At 37.7% G+C, this 24,959-nt stretch overlaps 2 protein-coding genes across 3 annotated transcripts; both read right to left on the bottom strand.

Moving 5' to 3' along the window:
• Positions 1 to 21,063, bottom strand: LOC120171939 (phosphatidylinositol 4-kinase alpha 1-like). Its single transcript, XM_039179537.1, has 26 exons — positions 20,088 to 21,063; positions 19,525 to 19,866; positions 19,249 to 19,410; positions 18,688 to 18,858; positions 18,384 to 18,542; positions 18,165 to 18,292; positions 17,713 to 18,010; positions 16,982 to 17,150; positions 16,544 to 16,797; positions 15,242 to 15,400; positions 14,943 to 15,125; positions 14,082 to 14,609; positions 13,603 to 13,962; positions 13,092 to 13,306; positions 5,102 to 5,267; positions 4,859 to 4,992; positions 4,590 to 4,743; positions 4,074 to 4,340; positions 3,437 to 3,511; positions 3,238 to 3,297; positions 2,592 to 2,764; positions 2,302 to 2,497; positions 1,425 to 1,565; positions 1,041 to 1,249; positions 595 to 756; positions 1 to 516 (listed from the first exon to the last, which is right to left on the bottom strand). Exons 1-26 carry the CDS (start codon positions 20,931 to 20,933, stop codon positions 258 to 260), a joined length of 5,970 nt encoding a protein of 1,989 aa, XP_039035468.1. The 5' UTR covers positions 20,934 to 21,063; the 3' UTR covers positions 1 to 257.
• A 928-nt stretch (positions 21,064 to 21,991) lies between these two features.
• On the bottom strand, positions 21,992 to 24,488 carry LOC120171842 (ATP-dependent Clp protease proteolytic subunit 6, chloroplastic-like). Of its 2 annotated transcripts, none has more exons than XM_039179475.1 (9): positions 24,276 to 24,488; positions 24,139 to 24,197; positions 23,885 to 23,954; positions 23,336 to 23,537; positions 23,142 to 23,207; positions 22,901 to 23,041; positions 22,652 to 22,705; positions 22,427 to 22,519; positions 21,992 to 22,184 (listed from the first exon to the last, which is right to left on the bottom strand). In XM_039179475.1, the coding sequence occupies exons 1-9, from the start codon at positions 24,359 to 24,361 to the stop codon at positions 22,137 to 22,139; spliced, it is 819 nt and encodes a 272-aa protein (XP_039035406.1). In that variant the 5' UTR covers positions 24,362 to 24,488; the 3' UTR covers positions 21,992 to 22,136. The 2 variants fall into 2 exon arrangements, with proteins under 2 accessions (XP_039035406.1, XP_039035405.1); XM_039179474.1 differs by having other exon boundaries at positions 21,993 to 22,184; positions 24,139 to 24,200; positions 24,276 to 24,487.
• Between the last annotated feature and the right edge of the window lie 471 nt (positions 24,489 to 24,959).

Raw genomic sequence — 24,959 nt, 5'->3', positions numbered from 1 at the left:
CAAAGAACTTCAATTCTCATTATCACAATACATTATTACTAATCATTATTACAATCTTCTCCTCGTCAACATCACAGCATGTGTGAGTGTGAGGGAGCTTATTATTATGCGACTTCTTTTATCATTTCATAGCATTATTTTGGGGGGAATTCCTCGTGAAAATGGAAACTACAGAAGGAAAAAGAGGGGAGGGGGAGGGGAATAATTAGAAAAATACAAATATTTTGATGCACATTAAAAAATGATGTTCTTCCCATTTACTTCTCAATGCCTTGCTGTAGATACTGTATAAGGTCATAGCCAGCAGTGGTCCACTTATTGTAAGCATCTACGCATACACTTTTCATGAAATTGGCAGCCTCGCGCTCCGTCATCTCGGGATGAAATCTCTTGCGAAGATTCCCGATGGGATCTCCCCTGCTGAAGCATGGCAATCCACTGTCTAGCATTAGCATCACCGTATTGATTATCCCGTTCATGTATCGACGAGAGGCAAGGTACCCCTTTATACACAAGCTGCGCAGCCATTTTCACAAACAACCTTCTCAAAATTCACGTACATGAGAAGGCGATAAAAAAAAAAAGTGGATTTACCTTACAAAGTGATCCCATGTTTCACTTTTCATAACTCCGGATGGATCCAGTAATTGAGTCATCTCATGGCTCAACTTGAAATGTGCACTCTCGAACCTCATGTTTCCACCAGGTGATATTTCAAAGATGAAACCAAAATCAATATGAACAAGCCTCCCCGAACTGCATATCACAATAATTTCAGTTTTTGGTTATTTTAATTTTCCTGAGGAGGTTAGTCCAAAGTCTGTTATTTGGACAGGACATGAGCATAGTTAGAGTTTTCTATGTTTTAATGCAATGTTTGGTTGCTCATAATCTTTTTCTAGTGGAGGTAGAATGATTTGTCACTGATTGCAGACCTAACCAGGTCCATCAGTCATCTGGTTATCATGTTTTCAATATTAATTATTTATATATGAGTATTCTTCCATTTCTAAAATGTCAAGGGAATAAGAGAGCCATACTTGTCAAAAAGAAGGTTTCCATTGTGTCGATCCTTGGGTTGAAGTAGAAGACTAGCGACAGCATAACCTGCACTGCTAACTATAAAGTTTCTGCGTGCAGCTTCAAAGCTAGGAGAGCCAACAGGCCCAAAATCCTGTTGAAAAATCTCATACAAACCACCATCAGTTGTTTCACCCATTTGGCTTCTGCTTCGTGTGTTGGGCACAACCTACGCCAAGGGAGAGAAAAACAACTCGTTTAGTAAAGAATTCATTACTGTACCTTAGGAACAGTTGCCGAGATCTTTTCCGGCAACACGGCACAAGCAGTATTAATATATTTAATGAATAACCAGAATGAAGCAAAATACGCACAAAACTTAACGGAATAGATGATATACTCACCTCAATTATACCTCTCTCTGGACCAGTTGGGAGAACCCCATACGGGAATAAATATAAATCAAGTCCAACTGCTCCAAATATGTCTCTTAATTGAGATATGACTTGGAGAGCAAGAACATCTTGTCTACAGTCATCTCCAACCTTGAATAGAAAGTAAATTATTAAAAAAAATGACAACATTATATAAAAAAATCAGGACTCTAAGATTTCGACCAGCATAACGAGAAAGTTATACGAAGTACAATATTGGAATCTGGGACCATATATATTAAGATCTGAAAACCAACGACTAGAAAGTGAAGTACAAAAATGCAACCAGTTCCTTAACAAGTGTTATCATCTCACATTTTTTGAGCTTGTGGTCTTATAGTCAAGTCATGCTCTCAACCTATTAGCAATTGTTTCAGGTTAGATACTCAACCGAGTATCAGAGACCAGGTGAACTCTATTGTTCGTGCCTAGGACAATGTGATACTGGCGACCCCTGTGAGGTTGTGCTTATGTAGGCCGCTGTTGATATACAAGAAGTTTGAAGTGGTGTTAAATGTTGGGTTTCCTGTGATCTTATATTCAAGTTGAGTCCTCCAGTTATTACCAATGGGCTTTAGTTTGGTTTATATAATAATAAGAAAGAGTTGGGGTTTGTGTCATCCAGAAGAATCAAAAGATATATTTATACAAGTCAAACTCCCACAGCTTCTGGAAACCAAGGAAAGTGCCTTTCGGTGCTGGAGGCTGTGTATTCCACTCTGCAGAATTAGTAACAGAGCAACACCAATGGGTGGACAAAGAATTCACGAGGGCTTTAGATTTCTAAAACTAGTTGGAAAAATATAAGATTAGGGAAGTCAATTTGATAAACTCAAATGCAGTTTACCTTGAAAATACAAGCCTGAGGCATTACGTCATTTTCGTCACCATTCTTATCAATGACATAGAAGGTGATCATGATAGGAACTTTTGCCGCAGATTGTAATGGTATTCCACTATCAAGTTTAATACCTCTAACAAGCTTATTAGGAGCAGTTGGCAAATAAAGGTCTTTTCCATTTACTTGAATTTTCTCTAATTCCCTGTAATAGTAGCAAACATGCAACCACCAGTTTTAATTGCAAAATCGAGATCAGACATGACACAAGCCAAAACCATTAAGAAATAGAGATATACCTCCGGATGCCAGCCCGGCGTTCCTCCTTTGGAATAGGATATAGGACACCGGAAATGGATGTAACTTTATCAAAGAAATCAAATTCTCTTTCAAACACGTCACGGGCCTGGGGTCCGAAACCATCGATAATACGTTGCCGAACAACTGGTAGCAGCTCTTGAAAATATTTAGCCTGGAATGAGAGAATGTATACAAGTCAATGGCCAGAGAACCGAAGGTTATAGAAAATGGAACTTCACTACATGTTTTCACAACATATTAATTGTATCTGAACCATCGTGTTAACCAAATATTCAACATAAGCTTAGTTCTATCAGAACAGTTCCCAATCTGAGACGACTCAGCTGACTCTCTTAACATGATCGAGCAACACCCACCCTTATGTCCTATTGGACCAGTATATATGCAAATAAGAGTTTAATTAATTCTTTACCATACGTTTCTGTAATTTTTCATTCTTATTTTCTTCTTAGATTATAAAAACAGGATGCTTATAAAAGCAGATTAGTGTGATTCAACCACAATTAACCCACCAATGGCCCAAAAACCAGCCACGTTTGCAAGGAAATAAACAGTATTACTTTCAAGCATTCATGGAAGTCGTAACATGCTTTCAAGAAAAAGAGAACACTGAGATGGACATACCCTTTCATCGGGTGGTCCTGCTAGTATTGCTGCTTCTGACCCCTCTTCAAGTTCCTCTCCCTGCCATCACAAATTAAGGCACAGGAGTTGCATATGATAATAAAGTGATGTAATGAAAAGTGAAGATGGTCAAATGTTTCATCAAAAGCTCACTAAAAAAAGGAATCTGTCTCATTGAGAATTTATAAAATTTTCACACCTGAAGACTCCATATTAGAATGTGTGCAAATATGTCACTTTTTTTAGTTGCTCTAAGCAAATATCCTTCTACCCTCTGCAAAAATGAACAATCATTAATTCCAAAATTAAGAAAAGTGAAAAAAATACGAGGCAGTGTAAGCAAAAAGCTAATTGGGGTTTGCAATTCTGGCCATTAGGGACATGCAGGATATCAACCCCGTGATGAAACACTTGTGTATCCAACAACTCAAGTTGCTGATCGCTTTACATTTATCAATTTACACATTGCTAATCTGATTAAGATCATTTGTGTGGTGTTTGTGTAGAAGGAATAAGAAGTCAGTTTCTGACCAAATGCTAAATTTTGACAAATACGCACTGCTGCTGTATATCTACATGATGGTTAATTGAACTCAAGTAGACAGTACTGATTAGTCACTTCTAGCACAAAGGATATATCATGCTCAAATTGGCTTGTATTGTGCAACATCTTGTATCAAAATTGACATAGGAACATCAATCAACGCTTAAATATAATCACCAAGAAGATACACTTAAGACCCACCTGTTATCAGGTTAAAACCCCTAGCATTGCACCTAATCAATAAAACACAAAATATAAACAATTAATGCCTATATCATAATTGATCACTCACCCCTTCATCATACCGCAGAGATTGCACGAGTTGTGGCATGTAGAATGTTACGTGGTCTGGTGGATAGGACTCCAAAACCCTTAGAACATAAGCCATGACACGTGGATGACCCTTATATAGAGGAGTAAGAAATTCAAGAGCTAACGTAATTGAACAAGCAGCCCAGTGAGGCAATTGTTGCAGAAGTACCGAATTCTCATCAACTGCCTTTGGGGTGACAAAAAATGGCAATGCCTCGGGTATATCACGGATGTCCAATATGTTTGACTGTATGAGAAATGACAGAAACTCGATTAAGATCATCATGATGGAAAAAGAAATAACAATGGTAGGGGAAGAACAGAAAGGACAAATCAACGAGTGTCTGGAATGCTCAGCATAAAACTACAATGACAATGTACAAACTGAATAGGATCATCTAGTTACTACCTACATAATTAATGAAAATGTTGTAATTTATAAGTTTTGGATTCTTTCTATTCCAGTTCAAGTAAATCCATGCAAGAAAAAGCATACCTGGACTAGCTGAGTTATTTCCGCCCTTAGAGACGTGTTTGTTGGAAACCTTGAGGCCAAGGAAAAAGCAATCCGGGGATCCACTGAGAAAGCAGTCCTGGCATGTTCGATCCATTTTTCTGCAGTGAGTTTGGCCCGAGAAGGCATGGGTTCCCTGAATACATATATAATACAAACCACATTTTTTAAAATAATGAAGACCAACAAAAGTATCCATCAAATAAATAAAGTTGGATCAAATATGAACAACTATATTCGGCTGAAAATACTTTGAAACAGGATGTGCCCAAACAAAAAGCCTATCAGCTTCATGCTCACACAGCATTAGAAGCAGCTGCTTTCGCTTTTCTCTTCCCACTGCATAGTTGTCCATTTGCCCCCAGACTGGGTGATATTCATCATTCTGCAAAAATTTAACTAACTTTAGGAATAACCAGAACAATCCATAAACAGAGTATCTTAATCAAGGTTGAAAGGCCTGAAAAAAAGTGGCAAAATGATGACCATCTTACCGCCAAAGTGTCTTCATTCTCCTGTACACGGACCTTGGAATCAGATTGCAGAGAATTTACCATCTCATTACAAAAATACTGAACAGCTTGAGCCTCAGTCTGAGCAAAATTCATATTGTTTATGTCATAAAACTGAGCATCATAGGCAAACCATCCCAAACAGGCCCTACATGCAGCAAAAACAACTTTAGATAAAAATGCAAAGGTATGTGAGTAAGCTTAACTGAAATTAGAACACAGACGTACACAGAATACCTGTTGCTATGGCAATGGCAGACAAATACATGGAAAAGAGTATCATTGTATATGTGTGTATACAAATAAATGTTCAAACTCAGCTTAATTTCTTTTAGTGCATATGAGGAAGCTAAGGGCGGAAGGAGGTTTTGAGCCTTAAGGACCTTAAGACTCCTAAAAGGGGTTACAAGTACAATCACTACACCAAGCCTTGGTTGCTGAATCCTCCTTAATTTAATCAAATTACTCTCACTCCTTAATACCAAAAGCCCAAAGAACTTGATTGTTTTGGAGATGAAAGAAACCCCAAGATATTCAGAATACAAACTCCATCTTCAATAATATATTTTCCAAATATCTTGATATTCATCACTGGCAATGTATGTCTCACAAACGGGACTCATAAGCATTTCTAAATGGTAAAACACAGAAGCAATGAAAATCTGTATTAATGTTTTGGAAATATATGAAAACATGGGCAATGGATTTGAACTCCATTTGGAAAAAAAGATGTCCTCGTGGTGAAAGCTAAATAAAATGGGCCCAGTAAGTGCCAAATGCATAGCAAAATTCCAATTTAAAAAATGCAACAGTGTCAAACAAGCCATTGGTGTAGTGGCAAAGGATTTGCATTGGTATCAAGTCTTCAGTTGACACCTCGTCCCAAGTTCAAACCCTGGATAACCCCTACCCCTCCCCCTCCCCCTCCCCTTATAAGAAAAGGAAAATAAATAGAAAAGGGAAAGGGAAAACAGTTGCCTTTAAAACATGGACCTTCTCTCAACATTCTGGGCAATAAAAACAGCCATAGTTCAGTGACACGTAATTTTCGAAAATATACAAAGGTAAATGATGTATGTATCTAAGAAAAAACTGAAACAATTATTCTTAAGTTCTTTACTACAGGGGGAAAACAATTTTAAGAATAACTGCAGCACTAAATTGCTGAGATTCTACGAAACCAGGAAATGCGATCATTGGGTTACGGTTGCCTACTTTTGCTAGTACTTTAATGGTATCATGAAATATTCTTTATTTAAATTAGGAATATTTATTTTTGATTTCATTAGTTTAAGTCTTTTATTCAAACAAATAAACCAATGTAACATCTATTTAAAGAGGTTGATTGCAACAATAAAGTGAAGTCAGTCGTTTATTCTAATTACATGGGGAGTTCGGTGACAATTTTTTTCTTTATTTTTTTATTTGAATTAATTTTAACAAATGAGAATTCCCAAATTCATATGAAATTACATTTGGTTTCCTAATTTGAGCTACAATCCACTTTCAAAAAAAAAAAAATGACGAGAGGTTAAGTTAGGGGAGGGGAAAAGTCGTTTTCCACCGAAGAGGTTTGGACAGCTTTCGTCAACAATCTGAGCAAAAGGATTTCGAGGAGAACACTCTGGGAGTTCTTCAAAACTCATGGCAAGGTCGTAAGAATTTTCATCCTGTTGGTCAACAACAAACCCAGGTCAGCTCTACTTTTGCTTTTGTCCAATTCGCCTGTGAGAGGGACCTCCTCAACGCCATTAGGAGTGGATGGTGCACTCGATGGAAGGGTGATCTCGGTGAGAAAAGCAAAATACCAGAGAGTTCGTAATGGTGAAGCGGTGCAGGGTAGGGAAGTGAATGGTCATTTTTCGGTTAGTGAAAGAGGCAGGACGGCAATAAGGAGACGAGACTCTTCTCTGGGAAGTTTCAGAGACAACAGATCGTATAAGGAAGCGCTACAGTCAGATAACTCTCCCTCGAAGATTCACCCCTCAACGGGTATTGGAATGGATGGAGGAGGTAAGAAGGAGATGTCAAAGCTTTTCTTTCCCCTAAAGGATTTAGGATGGGTCAAGCTTTCCCTAACTGGGATCACAAAAGCAACGTTCGATCTCGAGTTTGTTCAGAGGGTCCTGTACAATGATGGTTTTGACGTGAAAGCTGTGAGATTCTTAGTTGAATAAGAAATCTGAATTATCGTTTTGTTTTGACCGGTTGGATCATTTAGCTCAGGAGAATAATATTCCCATGGCTTTTTGCACCGTGGACCTCTTTGGAGTCCCTTTAAACTGTTGGCAGGAGTCTTTCTTTTCAAAATTGGCAAACCAATGGGGCAAGTTAGTATGTATTTTGGAGGCCACAAGGTTGAAGGAAGACCCGGTTGTCGCCAAATTGATTATAAGAGCGGCGAGTCCCTTGACAAGGTCGATTTCTATTTACTCTTTGGGCAGAACGTTTTTTATTAGTATCAAGACTGGTCCTCTAGGCCCGACGGCTACTTTTGATATGGAATCCGAAAAAGAAACTGAAAATGTTTGGCTTTCAGAGGCGTCGGAGTGCTCAGATTACGGTGGTTGTTGCGCCCAGACGGGGGTGGAAAGCCAACCATTGTATCTTGAATCACAAGACAGAGTGATGTCGTGGTTGGACGAGAGTAGAACACGTGGCAACCCAAGGAATGATTCTGATATCAATGATGCGGCATGATCTAGTCAGCCATCATTGAGGTGAGGAGAAATAGTAATAATGCAAATATAAATGCCATACTACTAGTTTCCCAGGGCGGCCAGAACATCGTTGTTGGGGAATATGCGGGTCTGGGCTTAAGAGAAAATATAATTGACCCTCCTTCTGGGCTTGATCAACCCACTATCAAGCCTATAATCGTGGCCCCAATTATACTATATTGCCATTTGATAATAATAATAATCCAACTGGGCCCGGTGATATTTCTTTTCATAATGGGTTGGATCTAGAGAATAGCCTTAGTAGAAATCTCAACCCAGGTCAAACTTTTATTTCAGTCAGAGCACGATCAAGCAGTGGGCAGGGAACTGATATTTTTGAGAAGGTTTACAAAAGATAGAGAAGGGGAGTCTTAAGGATTTCACTTAAGGAAGACAATAGTTCCACAAATTCGTCTCTAGTCGCCTCAAAACATCTTCAGGAGGTACTGAACACTTGAGAGGTAAGTAATTTGTTGGGTATCTGTTGGAAACAAAGCTTGGTTGATAAAGTGGTGAGAATGGAGAATGAGAAGGCTAGAAGAGATAGTAAATAATCCTTTGGTGGTTCCAGGTCATTTTTCTCTTTTCAATTATGTCAATTTTTTCTATCATCTCGTGGAATATCAGGAGTTTGGACAGGAAAGAAAAATCTAGGGCGGTTAAGAGACTGGTAATTAAGAGAAAACCAAGATTCTTATTTCTACAGGAGACTAAAACTTCTTTTTTTAAACCGGCTTTATTAAGAATGTTGAAGGGGAATAGTTTACATGGTCATTGCTTTTCACCTACTATTGGTGCCGCTGGGGATTTAATTAGTTTGTGGGATGAATTTTTTTTGAAGCTAAGATCAATTTATTCATAGTCGTCTTATTGTTGTTTTGGGGATTATCAAGGAAAAAAAGTTTAGGTGTGGTTCATCAACATCTATGGTCCGGTAGCTGGAGAGGAGGAGGTTTTTTTTTTTTTTTGAGGAAGTATTCTCCTACATTGAATAGGCAAGAGTTCCTCTTTGTGTTGGAGGTGATTTCAACTCGTATTTATCAGTTGAGAAAAAATTGGGGTTTCACAGAATTGGCATAGCATCAATGTCTTTCGGAATTTCATTAACAAGTCTAACCTTGTTGATCTTCCTCTTATTGGGGATCCTTCATCTGGTGTAACTACAAGGAAAATCCCAGTTGGGTCAGACTCGATCGTTTTTTGGTGGATAGCAACTTCATGACAATTTTTCCAAACATCACTCAGTGGCTTCATCCAAAATCTTTATTGGACCACAATGCAATAGAGTTGGGTAATGATGACGTAAATTGAGATCCGAAACCTTTTTGTCTCTATAGCTATCTTTTGGAAGATGTCAATTTTGTTAACATGGTAAAGCTAAAGATAAAGAATCTGGTTTCGGAAAATAAGCGGTGGGTATTTTAAGTGTCCTTAAAGGTACCAAATCATAGATTAAAAGATGCTCGGGGAGCAATTCTAAAAGGTCAGCAGAATCAATCCGAGTTTTGGAAAGAAAAATCCTGGACCTGGAATCAGCTCTTCAACAAAGAGCGTCTTCATCAAGTAATTGGAAGGCTTTGACCTTATACATGAAGGAACTTTGAAATCTATATCGCATAGAAGAAAGTATTTGGCACCAAAACTCAAGGGCAAAATGGATTAAGGATGGAGATCAGAACTCGAGGTATTTTCACATCGCGCCTCGATCAGAAAGAGGATAAATTCCATTAATTCTCTCAAGGTTGATGGGAATGTTATATCGGATCCTAAGCTAATTAGGAATTTCATTAATGGTTTTTATAAGAAAGTCTATAACAACTCCCCTTTGGAGATTGAGGAGATGAACCTATCTTTTTCCAAATTGTCTAATGAACAGGCTGCCCTTTTAGAAGATCATTTTTTGGAAGAGGAGATTCGGAAGGCCATAGCTTACTCTGATAGTAATAAAGCGTCGTGACCGGATGGATTAAATATGGGTTTCTTCAAGAAATTTTGGCCAAACCTCAAGGACCTTATTTTGAATTTTTTTAAAGACTTTACTCGGCCAAAAGATGGGAGGATGGGATCAACCATACATTCATAACTTGATTTCAAAAAAGTCTAATCCAGAAGGCATAGAGGACTACAGACCTATCAGTTTGGTGGGTGGCCTTTATAAGATTTTGTCTAAGGTGCTATCTAGGAGACTAAGGTCTTGTATCAATTCTATCATTAGCCCAGTTCAATTTGCTTTTATCCTGGGGAGACATATCCTCAACTATTCCTTTGTAGTGAATGAAGGGATTGACTATTGGAGGAAGAAAGGCCTTATGGGTTTAGTGCTAAAAGTTGACTTCAAAAAGGCGTACGACTCCATTGAATGGCTAATCTTACTCCTAACCATGCTGGAAATGGGTTTTGGTGTTCGTTGGATTTCTTGGATTGAAAAGTGCATCTCATCAGCCTCCATCTCTATGCTTGTAAATGGTTCACCATCGGAGGATTTTAAGATGGCTAGAGGTCTACGTCAATGCTACTCTCTATCTTCTCTGCTGTTTAATTTGGTAGGAGAGGTGCTGTATTTGATACTGGCAAAGGCAATGAAGGTGGGTCTGTTCAACAGTTTTCTATGGGCAGATCGAAGAATTCTTTCTTGCTATCTTACTTGCAGTTTGCAGACGACTTAATCATTTTTTGTAATGCATCGAGGGGTTAGACCCTTAATGTTATGAGAGCTTTGCGAGTTGATGTCGGAGCTCCAATTGAATTCTTCTAAAAGTAAGCCGTTTGGAATTAATGTTGAGGAAGAAAACCTTAGGTCATGGGCCTCTGAAGCTGGTGTATCGGTGGGTTTTTTTCCTTTTAGAATACCTATGATTACCGCTTGGGGCCAAAAAAATTCGAGACTTTTATGGGAACCTGTTATTCAAAAATTCTATGAAAAGTTGGCAGGATTGAAGGCTTCTACTTTATCTTTGGCAGGCAGACTGGTACACTTACAATTTGTATTAATAGCCTTGCCAATTTAGTACCTGTCTATATTTAGAATGTCGTCTTCGGTTTATAAGAAGCTGAACTCAATTATGGCCAGGTTTATCTAGAGTGGCAGCAATGAGAAAAACTGGATTCACTGAGTCAAGCGGTCTTATTTATGTTAATCAAAGGTGTGTGGTGGATTGGGTGTAGCCAATCTCAAACTTTTGAAGCAAGCCTTGCTTGGGAAATGGGCGTGGAAATTTGGCTCGGATTAGGAGTTCTTGTGGGACAAGATGATCTGCAGCTGTTACAATATTGACTTTCAATCCTTGTGTCTTAATAATCTTCAATTCCCAGAGTTTTCTTGGTATGTGAAGAGGGGTTGTAAACAATTGTGTGAAGGAGGATAAGTTTGGGTCTTATTTTCAAAATCACACTCAAATTCGAATGGGGAATGACAGAATGATCATTTTTTGGCACGATTCCTAGATTGGGGGCTCTTCTCTACAATTCCAGTTTCTTAGAATATCCACTCTTTCGACCAACAAAGGCGGGAAAGTCGCAGAATTGGGAAGTTTTGGTTCCATGGGGTGGGAATGGGATGTCCAAGTTAGAAGAAATCTTTGCCACTGGGAGCTTGATCAATGGCTAAAGCTCATGTCTCTTTTGAGCAACTTTTTTCTTGAAGAAAACTTTAACGATGGACTGGGAATGGCGAAGGAACCTATTCTGTTAAATCCTGCAAGAACTTAATATCTTGTATGGAAGGTGAAGACAATTTTTGGAAAAACCACGTCTGGGTTGGTTTAGCCCCTCCAAGGGTGGAGACTTTCTTATGATAGGTTCTTCATCGTAGGGTGGCGATTAAATCAGAATTGTTTAAACGTGGTGTTTCGAGAGTGGCTGATCAGTTGTGTCCTCTATGTAGGATGTTTCCCCAACCAGTCTCTCACTTACTCCTTAAATGTAGTTTTGCCTAGGCACTTTAGAATCATTTTCTTCAGTTCTGAAAAATTTCCATTGCTCTCCCAAAAGACCTCATCACCCTATTGTTAGCTTGGAAAGCTCTGGCCCATAAATCATGTATCTCCCTTTCATTTTGGGAGTAATTGTGTGGTCTTTATGGAAACTTAGAAATTCTGTAATTTTTGAGAATAAATTATTGATTCCCCTCGCCTTTTTTTTCTAGCAAGATTTCATCTTGCTTCATGGTTTTCAACTAAGCATCCTGAGTTTGTAATCCATTTAGACTCTCTGATTGGTGACCCTTCGATAGTTGATTCCAGTCCTATTTCTAGGAAGTATCGTTCACTTTCTTTGGCATCTTTGGTTTGGTCCCCACCCCTTGAAGGTTTTTTTGAAGTTGAATGTGAATGGCGCCGTAAATTGAAATTGGAGTAAGGGTGGAATTGGAGGTTTAATCGGGGATTCCCAAGGTCAAACTTTAGGTTCCTTCTCGGATCCTATTGGTTCCGGACCCCCGGTTTTGATAGAACTAAAGGCGATTAGAGCAGGTTTAGATCTCTTTTCTTCGACTATGGGGGCTGATAAGGGTAGGTTGATCCTGGAATGTAATTGTAGGAATGTTGTAGTTTGGATCAAGGATCATGCAGTGTGCCCTTTGTCTTTTGGAGCCTTAGTAAAGGAAATCGTTTCTGTGGTTAGAAGCAAGGAGATTCTGATTTGGGTCGTATGCAGAAGCACTAATTGGGAGGCGAATGAGTTAACTAAAAAGGGGATTGATTAATTTTAGGATTGTGGTTGTAATGAGTTATTGAGTTTTCTATGTTGTTTCTATTCTGTTGTTTGTAACCTCGGGGGTCTTTATAACCTCTATATTAATAAAATTTGAGATACTCTTTTCCCCTTCTGCATTTTACCTCGTTATTTTTCTGATTTCAAGCAATTATGAAGGGATTTTTAATGAGATCTCCAATTCTTAAAAAACAAATTAAATTACATAGGCATAAGACTTTCTCTTCTAACCAGTATAAGGTTGGAACTCCCTTTGATGAGTTACACACGTTCATCATAGGTTATTCTCACGGCATGAATTATAACAAGGGGAGAAGCCCCCTCGATCAAAGCATATTTTCCTATGAGTCGTCCAGTGACTCAATCCCAGACTCGGGATCATATGAATCGTCCAGTGACTCAATCCTAGACTCGGGATCATATTTTCCTATAACAAGGGGAAAGCCCCCTAGATCAAAGCATATTTTCCTATGAATTGTCCAGTGACTCAAAAGAAAAAAAATTAAAATGGTGTAGGTTGAAAGAAAGCCAGTGGCACTTACCGGTATAATCTATCTTCCAATAGTTGAAGCCCACGTCTAAAATTCTGCAAATTCCGTTGAGAATGGCATGAGCAGAACTTAATACCAAGAAGCATGAAGGTGAAGAAGGTACCAGCTGCCGCTGGATGATGTGAAAAGCTCCAGCTAAGTTTGGCTGTTCCTTGTAGCATCCGACCAATGAGCAAAAGTTGCTCAACACTATTGTGACGAACTACCTATACAACCAAACAAGGAGGTGCAGCCATAGAAAAAGTAGCATCACACATGGGAATGAGCATAAACAAAAAGAGATACAGGCACCATCAGGAAACAAGATAAAGAAAATTGTCAAATGCACCAACATTTAAGATGAAAACTGAAAAGCACACATAAATATACAAATACAAACACAAATATATTGGTACTACTTTTATGTTCAAAATTCAAATGTAATTCAATGATAAACAACAGCACCAACATCAGGGCATAGAATAGACTTGTGTGAAAGAGAGGATACAAAGTTATCAGTTACCTCAAAGCGATCAATAAAAAAACCTAGCCACAATCTATGAGCAAGTATTTGGTCAACAGGATTGATATCAGGCAGTGACTCTGGTTCCCCATGGGTCAAGTGGGGCCTCAATTTTGCAGCAGGTCCAGAGTATTTCTTATCAGATGCAAAGAGCCCTCGTTTTGTATCAATTGTCCATAACCATGCATCAACAAGTTCAGTAAGGACAAGAGAGCCCCACTGTGAAGCAGCTGAAACCAGCCAAGTCCATATGAAAACGCCAGTTTCCATAGCATCAGGGGTAGCAATATAAGCTGGACACCAGCAGAGAAGACGTAAAAGTTGCGAGAAGCCCTTCAAATTTGATTTTCTATCAGAACCCTGGCAAACAAATGAATCATTTTCAAAGGATAAGAGTGAAATGGGGCACAAATTACTTTTCATCAAAAAGAATGAATATATATTTTATACACACACGCATGAAATACTGATAGCTGTACCAGAGTTGACAGAAGCAATGCAGTTGCCTGACAACAAGTTTCGCGGAACTGTGACTTATCCAGTTCTCCACCTTTTTCTGCAGAATTAACAAATTGTTGAAGGAGACGAACGAACTTTGAAAGTGACACCTCATTAAATGCATCATCCTCAGTCTGCTGTGGTTGAGAGAATGCTCCAGAGATCAGCCTTTGGAGGCCACCACCAACACCTGGTTGTGGCGCACCAGCTTGAAATCCACCCATGCTATTATACAACCGTCTCATGCCAGCAATTTCTCCAGCATAGTTGCATTTAACTGTTGCACTGACTATACCAGTACTAAAAACCTCTAAGATGAAGGCTTCTGACAACTTCAAATTTGCTCCTGACGCAGCAGCTGCTGAAGCCATAACTGCAGGAATATTTGCAGTCCGTATTCCACTCCAACAATCATTTTTTCCCGTTCCAATCCTTATCTCTGATAATAAAGACACCACATCAGTTGTCTGCTGTGACTTCTGCCATGTGTTTGCTTTACAAAGCTTTTCCTGTTGGATATATGTCGAACCACAAACAAATAATTAAAAGATCCAGGGAAAAAAAGAACAAATCCAAGTTATTCTAAAAATGGCTTTAATGATGAAGTAAACCAAAAACACAGCCTTGATGATTAAAAAAAAAAATAAGAGAACCACCAAAATATCATAATTGAAATTTGTTAAGGCCAACATCCCAGTAGACGTGTAAGTTAAGTCCAAATTTTATAGAAAATAAAAGGGACCCACGCAAGGCATCCTAGACCATGCAGGATTCCATATTCAAGGAAGGAGAAAAATAGGCAAACAAATAGAAATAACATATACGGTCATCCGTTCAGCAACCTGGAGTAAACCCTGGGTAGTACATGGAGCATATGACAGTGATACCACAATCCATTCCCGGACATTTTTTTGATATAAAGAACGAACAGCTGCTTCCCAAGCAGGATCATTGACAACAGTTGACGTTGTGTCATTTTGAACAAAAAAAAGTAATGAATCTACACAAGATGAATTCCACAAAACCTGCACATATCAATCCACTTGTCTCAAATATGCTACTCAAAATGCCAAGCAAGCTCGGAAAACAATATGTAGAATAACCATTAGATGAGAAGAATATCATGAACATATGGCTTTACCTGAGGAAATTTATCTCTCAGCTGACCCAATAGTTTCACAGAAATATCCCGAATGTGTTCTTCCCTCTGTGACATACTATTTATTAAGAAACAAGCATGTGTGAAAAGGGTTGAATCTCTAATCACAGCACCATTGCCTGTTTCAGTTATTCGGTCTTCCTGAACACATATCAAGAAATAATGTGGTTCATTTAGCTGGATAACATGGTACAAGTACATAGATACAGAGAAGAGATAAAAGAGCAGGACATAAACCAGTCTTCTATCATGCTGGTAGAAAAGGGGGTGATGAACTAGTACTGCTTGGGAAGGCCATCCAAGAGAATTTAACTTAACTGGATGGAATTAAAAATTACTTAATGACACCAAAGTATGTCATTCTTTCTCAAGAATGTTGCACTCATTTTAAAATCACAACTAAAAGAATGCTTATGGATTAAGATAAAGCTACAGATTATCAAGAATATCCAAAGGCAGTTTAGCTCTATAAAGGACATGCAAGCCTCAAGGGACAACACACATTCCTCACTTTTCAACAATCTGTTATAGGAGCAGAAGAAAATTTTAAAGTGACCAAGAGAAGAATATGAAGGTAACTTTCAACTCTGTTATGTGGCAATTTTCAATATGACACGAATATAGAGAAATGACTAAAGCAGAATACAAAGCCAGAAAAAGAAGACATTACATTAATGCTCAAACAGGTCAGAATATGTATATATGTAATATCATGAATATAGTCACACAAATACACACATGATCATTATTTAGAATAATTTAAAAGATAATAATTTGTAGGAGAAATAAACCTACCACACAATTCAATCATTTGAAGAATAACTTTTATTCTAAATGATAATTGAATTTATTTAAAGCTGATTGGTAATTTTCGACAGGAGTTGATTTAAGAAGCAAGATACCTGTATATTATAAATGTGCGACTTTCTTAAGCTTTTGGGTCTATCTCTGGTGCTATCTTATGCATAACTCTTTGCTAAAACTCCTTTTTTCATATTTCTTACCGAAAAGAGAAAGTGAGCCAAGATAAAGAAGTGTAAAACTATAATTGTTGAGCAAGACAGTCGCAAGATAAGCAACCCAACATCTTACGTAATTTGTTCTTATTAAAATAGAAGCCAGTTGATTGAATGATTATTAGTTTAATTATAATTGACAAATCAAATACGTAAAAGGTGCATACCACTGCAAAATCTCCTTACATAATGATTGTACTCAAAATGAGAATGAAAACAAACAGCATTAAATGATGCTCCAAATGCTTCAAGTAAATTGAAAACGTACCAGCCATGACACTGCTGCTTCGAATGCCTTGTGCACAATTGCTGTCAAACATTGAGAAACAGCTGGCATAAGATTTGGAGTTTTTAAGTATTCAAAGGCACAACTGAAGGCACTCCTAGAATAGTTTAAACTACTGCCATCACTAGTGTCATTACTAGTGGCATCGCTAGTGCCACCATTCAGGATGCCACCATTACTGATGAAACGTATTATCTCTAGGAAAGCCACAGCAAGAAGATAGGTGGCCTTTACACCTGTAAAAAAAAGCCCAAAGGCATCACTTAGAGCCTAGTAAAAAAACAATGCCTGCTCCCCAGTTCTTTAAAACTAATAATAAAACAGTGGACAGACCGAATAACAAGATATTATCACAAAAGAAATGATTGAACATGGAGATAATAGGTATATCCACCATCAAGTCAAAGAAGTTCACTAGACCTGAAATTGTGGTCATTGCTCCAACATCCACTCGCCCACCTAATGCCGTGGAAAGAGCTGTTCTTTGGCTTATAGCAGCTTTCTCGTTGCCAGTCCCTTGACGACTGGAAGGGTTATGAAGGGTATTCAGTTCCAACTCATCTTCAAGCCATTTCACAGAGCTCACAACCTGCAACGAAACACAATGTCAATGAAATTGTAGTTTACTTTAGAAAATCCTCACAGTCATCATTTAGACAAACACACAAACCTAGGTCAAATATAGTGCGAAAAAAACCAGGCAGTTTTCTGTTCAGAATCTTAACTCACTCAAACTGAGTTGATGCAAGCACAATCAAAAGACCAATTAAAAGGGGAAACCATACTCCATAATAAAATTAGAAGGATAAACTATTATGGGTATAACAGAATAAAGTTGCAAAAGCCTAGGACAGGCATCGCACTCCCTAGTTAGCTCAACAACAGGGGGAAAAAAGAAAAAAAAAAGTAAATGTATAAAAGCTTCCAACATTCAGCTTCTAATGCAGCCATTGCAACTAGATCGTACATCCGGCTGATAAACAACATCTTCACTAGACAATTGTACCTTGATTAATGTCGTACTGTCAGATTTGTTGGCAAATAATTAAAGATAAACCAGTCTAACAAATATAACTAGCACAAAAAAGAAATTGATTTGTAAAATGAAATACTGTAGATGCTCATGGAAGAACTCTTGAAAATCCACTTACAAGGGGAGGAGTCCCTTGAGCAATACGCTGGACAGAAGAAGACCATTGTGCATCCCACATATATGGTCCTCCCACTGCTTGAAGGGTAATATTACCAGTGCTTCCTGAACTGTTTGATGTAGTGGAATCTGATTTTTGACTCTTTTGAATAGGAGGTGCCAATCCAAAAAGAGCAATGTAGAACCACAAGTTGCGGAATAACTTCAGCAGTGAAGGTTCCAGATCCACCGTTGGGTCAAAATCAGAGCACATTTCAGCAACAGCAGGAAGCAGGGCTCCCAGAAAATCAGCTCCACTCCTGCAAGATTTGAAATAATAAATATAAAATATCTGAAACATGTATTACTAGGATAAAACAGAAAGTATGTAGAAAGAAAGTCATAAAACACAGAGAGAAAAATAAATTAACAAAATAAGGAAAGACAATGTATTGCTAATCAGAAAATATCTACCTGCCACTTTTTGACTCGGCCGCCAAGCCGACATCAGAGCACAAGGATAACAAGCGATGACGGTAGTCTGAACGCAATTTTGCATTCTTAAGATCGGTAGCAATTAAAAGAAATCCCGCTGGAAGAGTCTAGAATGTGATTGAACGAATGAGCATCCAACCTATAAGAAAAACTACCAGACAGCTAAATAGTTATTTCTATCTCACAAATATTTCACACCTCAGAACGTTCTGTATCGGCCTCTGATGTTGATGATTTGTTTTCTCCAGACCCTGCACTCGAAATTTTACTCAAGTAACTTCTTGTCATCAGAACAACTGTTTCCCGGTACGACTTCTCGAATCCTAAACTTGCCATGCGAGACACAGCATCAAGAAGCTGCAGTAAACAGAGTACATGTCTAAGTTGAGAAACCATGCCAAGTAATCTAAAGAAGCAAAAGAGTTAAGTAAACTCTTTCAGTTACTTGCATATGTTAATAGTAGAAAAAGAATTTTGAAATTTATAATTACAAAATACATACTCGAAGTCGCAGTAAACTAGGAGTTATAGCATCACCCTCTTCTAAGCTTTCAATAAAAAGTGGAAGTATCATATCCACAACTTCAGGCTTGCTGATAGCAACATTTAGATCAGCCAACAAGCGTATTACATTAAGCTGAACTGCTGGAACTTCCTGATTCTCTTTATCAGCCTGAAATTTTCACGACTATATAAACATTGTGTTGAAGTGAGATTAAACAAGGTTAATAGCTACTAGTTATGTATAAGCATAAAAAAAGGCAACATACCTATTACCTAAACAAGCAAATAGCCTACTAAGGTCTTACAGCCTTACATGCAACAGATAACATAACATTACTGATCCATATTAAATAAAAATAAAAAGCAGCCTCTGTACATGCAAATGTGGAATGCTCTGGCAAAAAGCAATGACAAGAAAAGAGAAGGAGTTTTAAACTAGATTGAGAATAAAGATTATATGTGTTGCATGTTTAACTGTTCAGTGCATTTGGCCCACACACAAACACATGCAGTTCTCTGTTTGGCTTAATCATTCAATAGTTAATATTCTACCACCGACCTGCTCTACATAATCATTTCTCTCACGAATGCTTGTAGCTAATCCCATGATAAATGTATCTATTGGAGCTCGGTCTTTGGCCCAGCCAGATTCAATAATTTCACAACATGTCTTAAGAACTCCGTCAAACATGACTCCTTGGCTGCTGCCCCAGGTATCTGCCTGTTACATTCACGTTGTAAAGAAACACAAAACAGAAAGGGGAAAGAAAAAAACGAGGAAAAGAAAACTATTAAGACCATTTTTGAGATTTAGAATCTAAGCTACAATACATACCTGCATACATGCAGCCAACACAAGGGGTTTGAGACGAATGAGCAATACACGCAGTGGCTGCCCACCCCTAGAGACAGCAACTTGTGCAATTCCCGAGAGCAATGATGTAAACAGCTCCTCACAAGCTCTCAACTTTCGCCATACGGAGAGAAGACATGCTTCAGCAGCATCTATCAACAATGCAAGAGTCTCAAGCGCCAATTTCTTAGAGGTCTTCGCATCCAAATCAAGAGATTCAAGACTTGCAATTTGCATCCTAGCAGCAGCTCTATAAACCGATAGTTTTGTGCTAATTTTGGATTTTAAGTTTTGCCCTTGTTCATTCCAATCATGCTTGCTAATCTGCATATCAAGTCAAAAAGTTGTGTCCATCACGTTTTTCATTTCTTCTACAAAGTTCATATTGTAACTTATTCTATAAAATGAGTACAATTTTCCAATCTTTTTTTAGCCCATTTCTTCAGTAAAATTCACATGCTAACTTCACCAATATAATACATCACTCAGTTGCTTATATTTAAAGAACATGAATAAAATAACACAATATATCCTTTGGCATTTACCTTCAGAAATGCAGACATAGATTGAAGCTGCTTCTTCGCTATTAACCTCACTTGCTGCAAATGCTTTTGATCAATGCTTACTTTTACCAAAACATGAGCAATCATTTTAAAAACAACTTGTTGCTTCTCCAAGCTCTCCATAGACTCTTCCTCGAATGAAGAAACTATTTGCTTACACATAGCCCCACCTCCATCATTGATAAAATTCAACTGATCAGCACAACTATTCCAATAAAAACTTCCATTGGATTGAGCAGCCGAAATCTCTAAGTCTCCTGGAATTATCTCCCCTTGTGACGCCGGAACCAACGTGGCTAATTGTTTGAAAAGGTGATCTATCAATTGATCGGCATCTGACGGTAAAACTGGCGGGAAGTTATCAGACAAAGCCAACACGAAAGCCCTGGAAATTGCAGAATCGTTGGTGTTCGCATCCTGGCCACGAACGGTGGTAGTGACTACCTCCCCAAAGTACTCGGCGATCTCGGAAGCTAAATCTTTAGAAGCATTAGCGGCTTCGCACACGTATGTCAAGAAATCAACGTAAAATGAAGCAATTGATTCGGACTTGTAAGACTGCGGCCAAAATGAACGACGCAAAGTCAACGGAAAGGCCTTGATAAACTCTAGCAACGTCGATATAGGGCGGTCATCCTTTGAATGGGGACATTTAGAAAGGAATCGAGCGACGGCAATCACCGCATTGAGTTGCGACCTCGATGCCCTGGCTGAATCGTTCTGTAAATTCTCCGGCTGCGGGCACCTACCGCAAATCCAAGCCAGTTTATCTCTAAACTGATCCGGAAGTTTCGCTATGATATCGCACAGTTCGATCATCGGATCCATGTTCGATCACCAAAATTCTGAGTTTTTAGTTTTTAGAAAAATCTTGATCAAAATAATATTCAGATTTGCGTCACTTCAACAAAATAAAATTTGAGAAATATCAGATCAAAATGTTTACGATTTCGGATTTCATTTCTTGATCGAGAAGCTTTTTCGTAATGCGGATATCGCTTTTGTTTTTGCATTTGTGGACGTTGCCTCCATTGTCTCTTTATTTCCTTTTTTTTCTCTTTGATCTTTTATTTATTTTTTTTAAAACCAATTTATAACACCAGTTTGTCTCTCCTCAATCTTCGCGCCTCTAGCTCGTTGGCTTCCTTTCTTTCCTTTTATATATTTATTTATTTTTATTTTAAATTAACGGCATTAATGCCTCACGGCTCATACTTTGCCATTTTTTTCCATTTTCCTCCTACCTGGTAAAAATTATATTAAAATTTGTCTATAACTTTTACTATTTTTTTTGTACTATCATTACAATTAATTGCATAGATATGACAATCCTTGTATTGGAATAGGATAATCACCAGATGAAAGTTTTATTTTAAAAAAAGTTAAAATTACCATATGAAATCAAAGAAAGATTGATGTTTTTAATTGTACTCCAAAATATATGAAAATTACATTATACTCCCTAAAATTTTGGAAAACATTCATTAATATATACTTCATATGCTTCCTCGAAATAAGTTGTTAATGAACTTTTCTCTCTTCAATACTCTTTTATAATTTACATTATGATGCTTATAGTCCTTTTACAAAATGTGTATGCGCTAAATTACTATTAAAAACATGTGATATGAATTACTTTTTTTCATGCTTCCGTAGTAAGAAAATAAGTATCAAAAGTATTTTTCTTATTTTCATTATCAAAAACAAAATTTGGTTTCTATTTACTAAACACGTTTTTCAATTAAAAAAAGCAGGAAATAAGACTTATTTTTAAAAAATAAAATAAAAATAATATTTTCAGACTAATTCTGTTTTTTTTTTTTGCATTCATTTGCCTTACAACTGAGAAACAAACATCTTAGCTACTGGTCCAGCCTATTAACTAAGCCCATCTCTGATAGACCCACTAACATTACAAAACCCAATTTGAGATTTGTATCATCTTCATTAACAATGAAAGCATGGTCTAAAATCTCAAGGTAAGGAATGAATTGTAGCATAGCAATGGAGGACTTAAAGCCCAACCTGAGTTCAATATTCTGTTTCAAGCACACCATCTATGATTCCAAACTCCAAAGCCTGTTAAGATAATACCACATGAAGATAAGCACACCCGTTAGTCTTCTCTTTCATTTGTTTAAAGTTTGAACACACAGGCATTTAGGCCCTAAAAAATGGAAAATCGGTTCGACCTCGGTGGCCATTATCTTTTCCTCCTATTCAAACCAAGCAACAACAAAAGACACGCATAGTAATTTCAGCAAACATCGATGGTTGAGCACCATTAACTAGTGTTTTCAAAAACCATAAAGCAGCATTACCTCAGAAACAGATAAGAAGCGGTCCCTCTCTGTGTATTGTTGCACTTTTTCAAGTGGTTGGCCAGTGAAAGCCGCGTACATTTTGTCAATTTTCTGCAAACAAACGTAATAGAGGAAACAAAATTTAAGGCTAAAAGGGGTTTTTCGAATTAGCATAGCAAATTCAGGAAGCATAACTAGGAGTTTGATCTACTCGATTCATTGGTAGATTAAAGAGGAAATTACATGGCGAGATTGAACTGCTTCATTCACTTGACGTCTCACATCTTCAACATGACCCTTCAAAATGAAAAATAAAACATGGCAAAATCAATTCAATAAGAAAAAATGTACGCCCTAACCAATTCCAACAAGTACATGAATAATTACAAAATGTTTCAAGCTTATTACAAAGAGTTCAAGAACTTCAAAATTGGTTCATAAACCTTTTCTAAATGCAGCAACTAGCATGCAAACCAAGAAGCTAAATCATACCCCACATCCACTTTGCGGTTGGTGTATCATTATACGTGCATTTGGCATTGCATAACGCATCCCCTTCTCTCCACCAGCAAGGAGGAGTGCACCTTGGCTTGCAGCTACTCCGAAACAAACTGTGCCCACCTTTGGCTTTATCTGAAATAATGGTGAATTGATGCTTGCAAAATAAGATATTTCAATAAATCAAAATAGAAACTAATGGGGAAAACAGGCTAAAAGAATATTAAAATCTCACCCAAGACATGCAATCATAGATTGCCAACACTGAATAGGTGCTTCCACCAGGGCAGTTCAAATACACCTGAATGGTATAGGTTAACATAATAAAGTCAGAGCAGGTTCCGAAAATGTGGATTTAAAGCCCTACAACCTAAGCAACAAAAGGAAAAATAGAGAATGCAGAGAGAAATGGATAAAATATGACCACACCAAAATATCCGCATCTTCGTCAATTGCTGCCAGAGTCACAAGCTGTGATATAACTCTTTGTGCTACCTGTGCATTGACTGGTTGTCCAATAAAGATGATACGATTCCGGAATAACACAGTTGAAAGGTCCAACGGCCCTCCTGGAGTCATTACTGCTGGCATCACAGGTGGATTCCCTGTTTTAGCTTGTATTGCATCATAGCTGTACATAAGAGGTATCATGATGTCTAAAATATCACACACTGAAACGGATGGTATTTACTATTCAGAGCGGTGCAAACATTGTCTTGTCCAATAGCTAACATTCAATATAGGTTGGAAGGTAGCAAAATCTCAAAGGATTTTCTCAAAGGATTTTCCTTCCACATTGCAACTTCATATCTAAACCATCATCGAATTTGTCTGACCAAAAAAGGGGGAAAGAATTCCAAAACTAGATATCACCGGTGGTCTGTTCTCGACAAACTTCGTATGCATTGTTCATATGCATTAATGACAAGACACGAAGCAGTAATATGAAAAATGAAGCGAAAAATTAGAGTAAGAAACCTTGGATTGGATTCATGGAAGCCCTTCTTGTTGACCTTCATAGGTAGCCCAGAAGTTCTACCAGATAACGCTGAAAGCATAACAATCTAATTTATACGCACACAAAATAATAGCTCTACAAAGACGCCAGCAAGCAAGCACTAGATGAGATAAACATACATGAATTTAAAAGAATCAAAAGGGTACAATCTAAATTAAGATAAGAGTAAAAGGCCAATAACAAATTGATTAAATTTCAAGAATCGAGGAGTTACCCATTGTAGAATAGTCTCCACAAGGGGATGACAATGCAGATACACTCAACCTCCTCGAGCTTCTGATGATTAAAACAATTCAAAAGTTAGAAACAAAAATCCAAATTCAGTGAAAACCAGCAGGAGAAAACATGTACCTCGGAGAAAGGGGTGAAACAGAAGTGGGTCTGGTTCTGGTAGAAAGAGAAAGACTCAGAGAAGCAGAAAGAGCCGAAGCTGCCATTTGTGTAGAGATTTATCAACCCAAAGAAGCGAATTTGAGATTTTTAAGAGGAAGTTTTGATGGAGGAAGAGATTTCTTTCTTTGCAGGGGACAGCTAGGGCGACGAGGATTGCGATTGCAGGTGACTTTGTTTACTGGGTTATGGCTTTTGACCCATAGTGTTTTTTTCTTGCTAAATAAAGGCCCCAATTCTTCTGTCTAGGATACTAGGATCAATCCATTTCTCCCTCCAAATTTTCTAGTTTAACTGGGCCTTTGGACAAAATACTAGTTTGAATTCGGCTAGTTACCGTGAACATCTTTTAGACCATTTTCACATTTTAGTATTTATTTTGTTGATTTTGGTACTTTTAAAGTAATAATAAGTCCCTTGTAACAAAAAAATAATAATATTAAGTCCCTGAACTTTTTCACTTCTCTTAAAATTTTCCCTGAATTTTTGTCTAAATTTATCTTTGAACTTAATTGTTGGTAGGCGTGAGATCAGTTTGGTTCGGTCGATAATTTTTAAATCATCTTTGATAATTCAGTTTAGTTCGGTTGATAGATTTTATAATCGTCTGGGCATAATGTTTAAATTCATCTCTAACCTTTGAAC

The sequence above is a fragment of the Hibiscus syriacus genome, unplaced genomic scaffold (assembly GCF_006381635.1).
Source record: "Hibiscus syriacus cultivar Baekdansim isolate YM2019G1 unplaced genomic scaffold, ASM638163v2 tig00111837_pilon, whole genome shotgun sequence".
NCBI lineage: Eukaryota > Viridiplantae > Streptophyta > Magnoliopsida > Malvales > Malvaceae > Hibiscus > Hibiscus syriacus.
The sequence above is the reverse complement of the archived record's forward strand: the minus strand, read 5'-3'. Positions and strand labels throughout refer to the sequence as shown.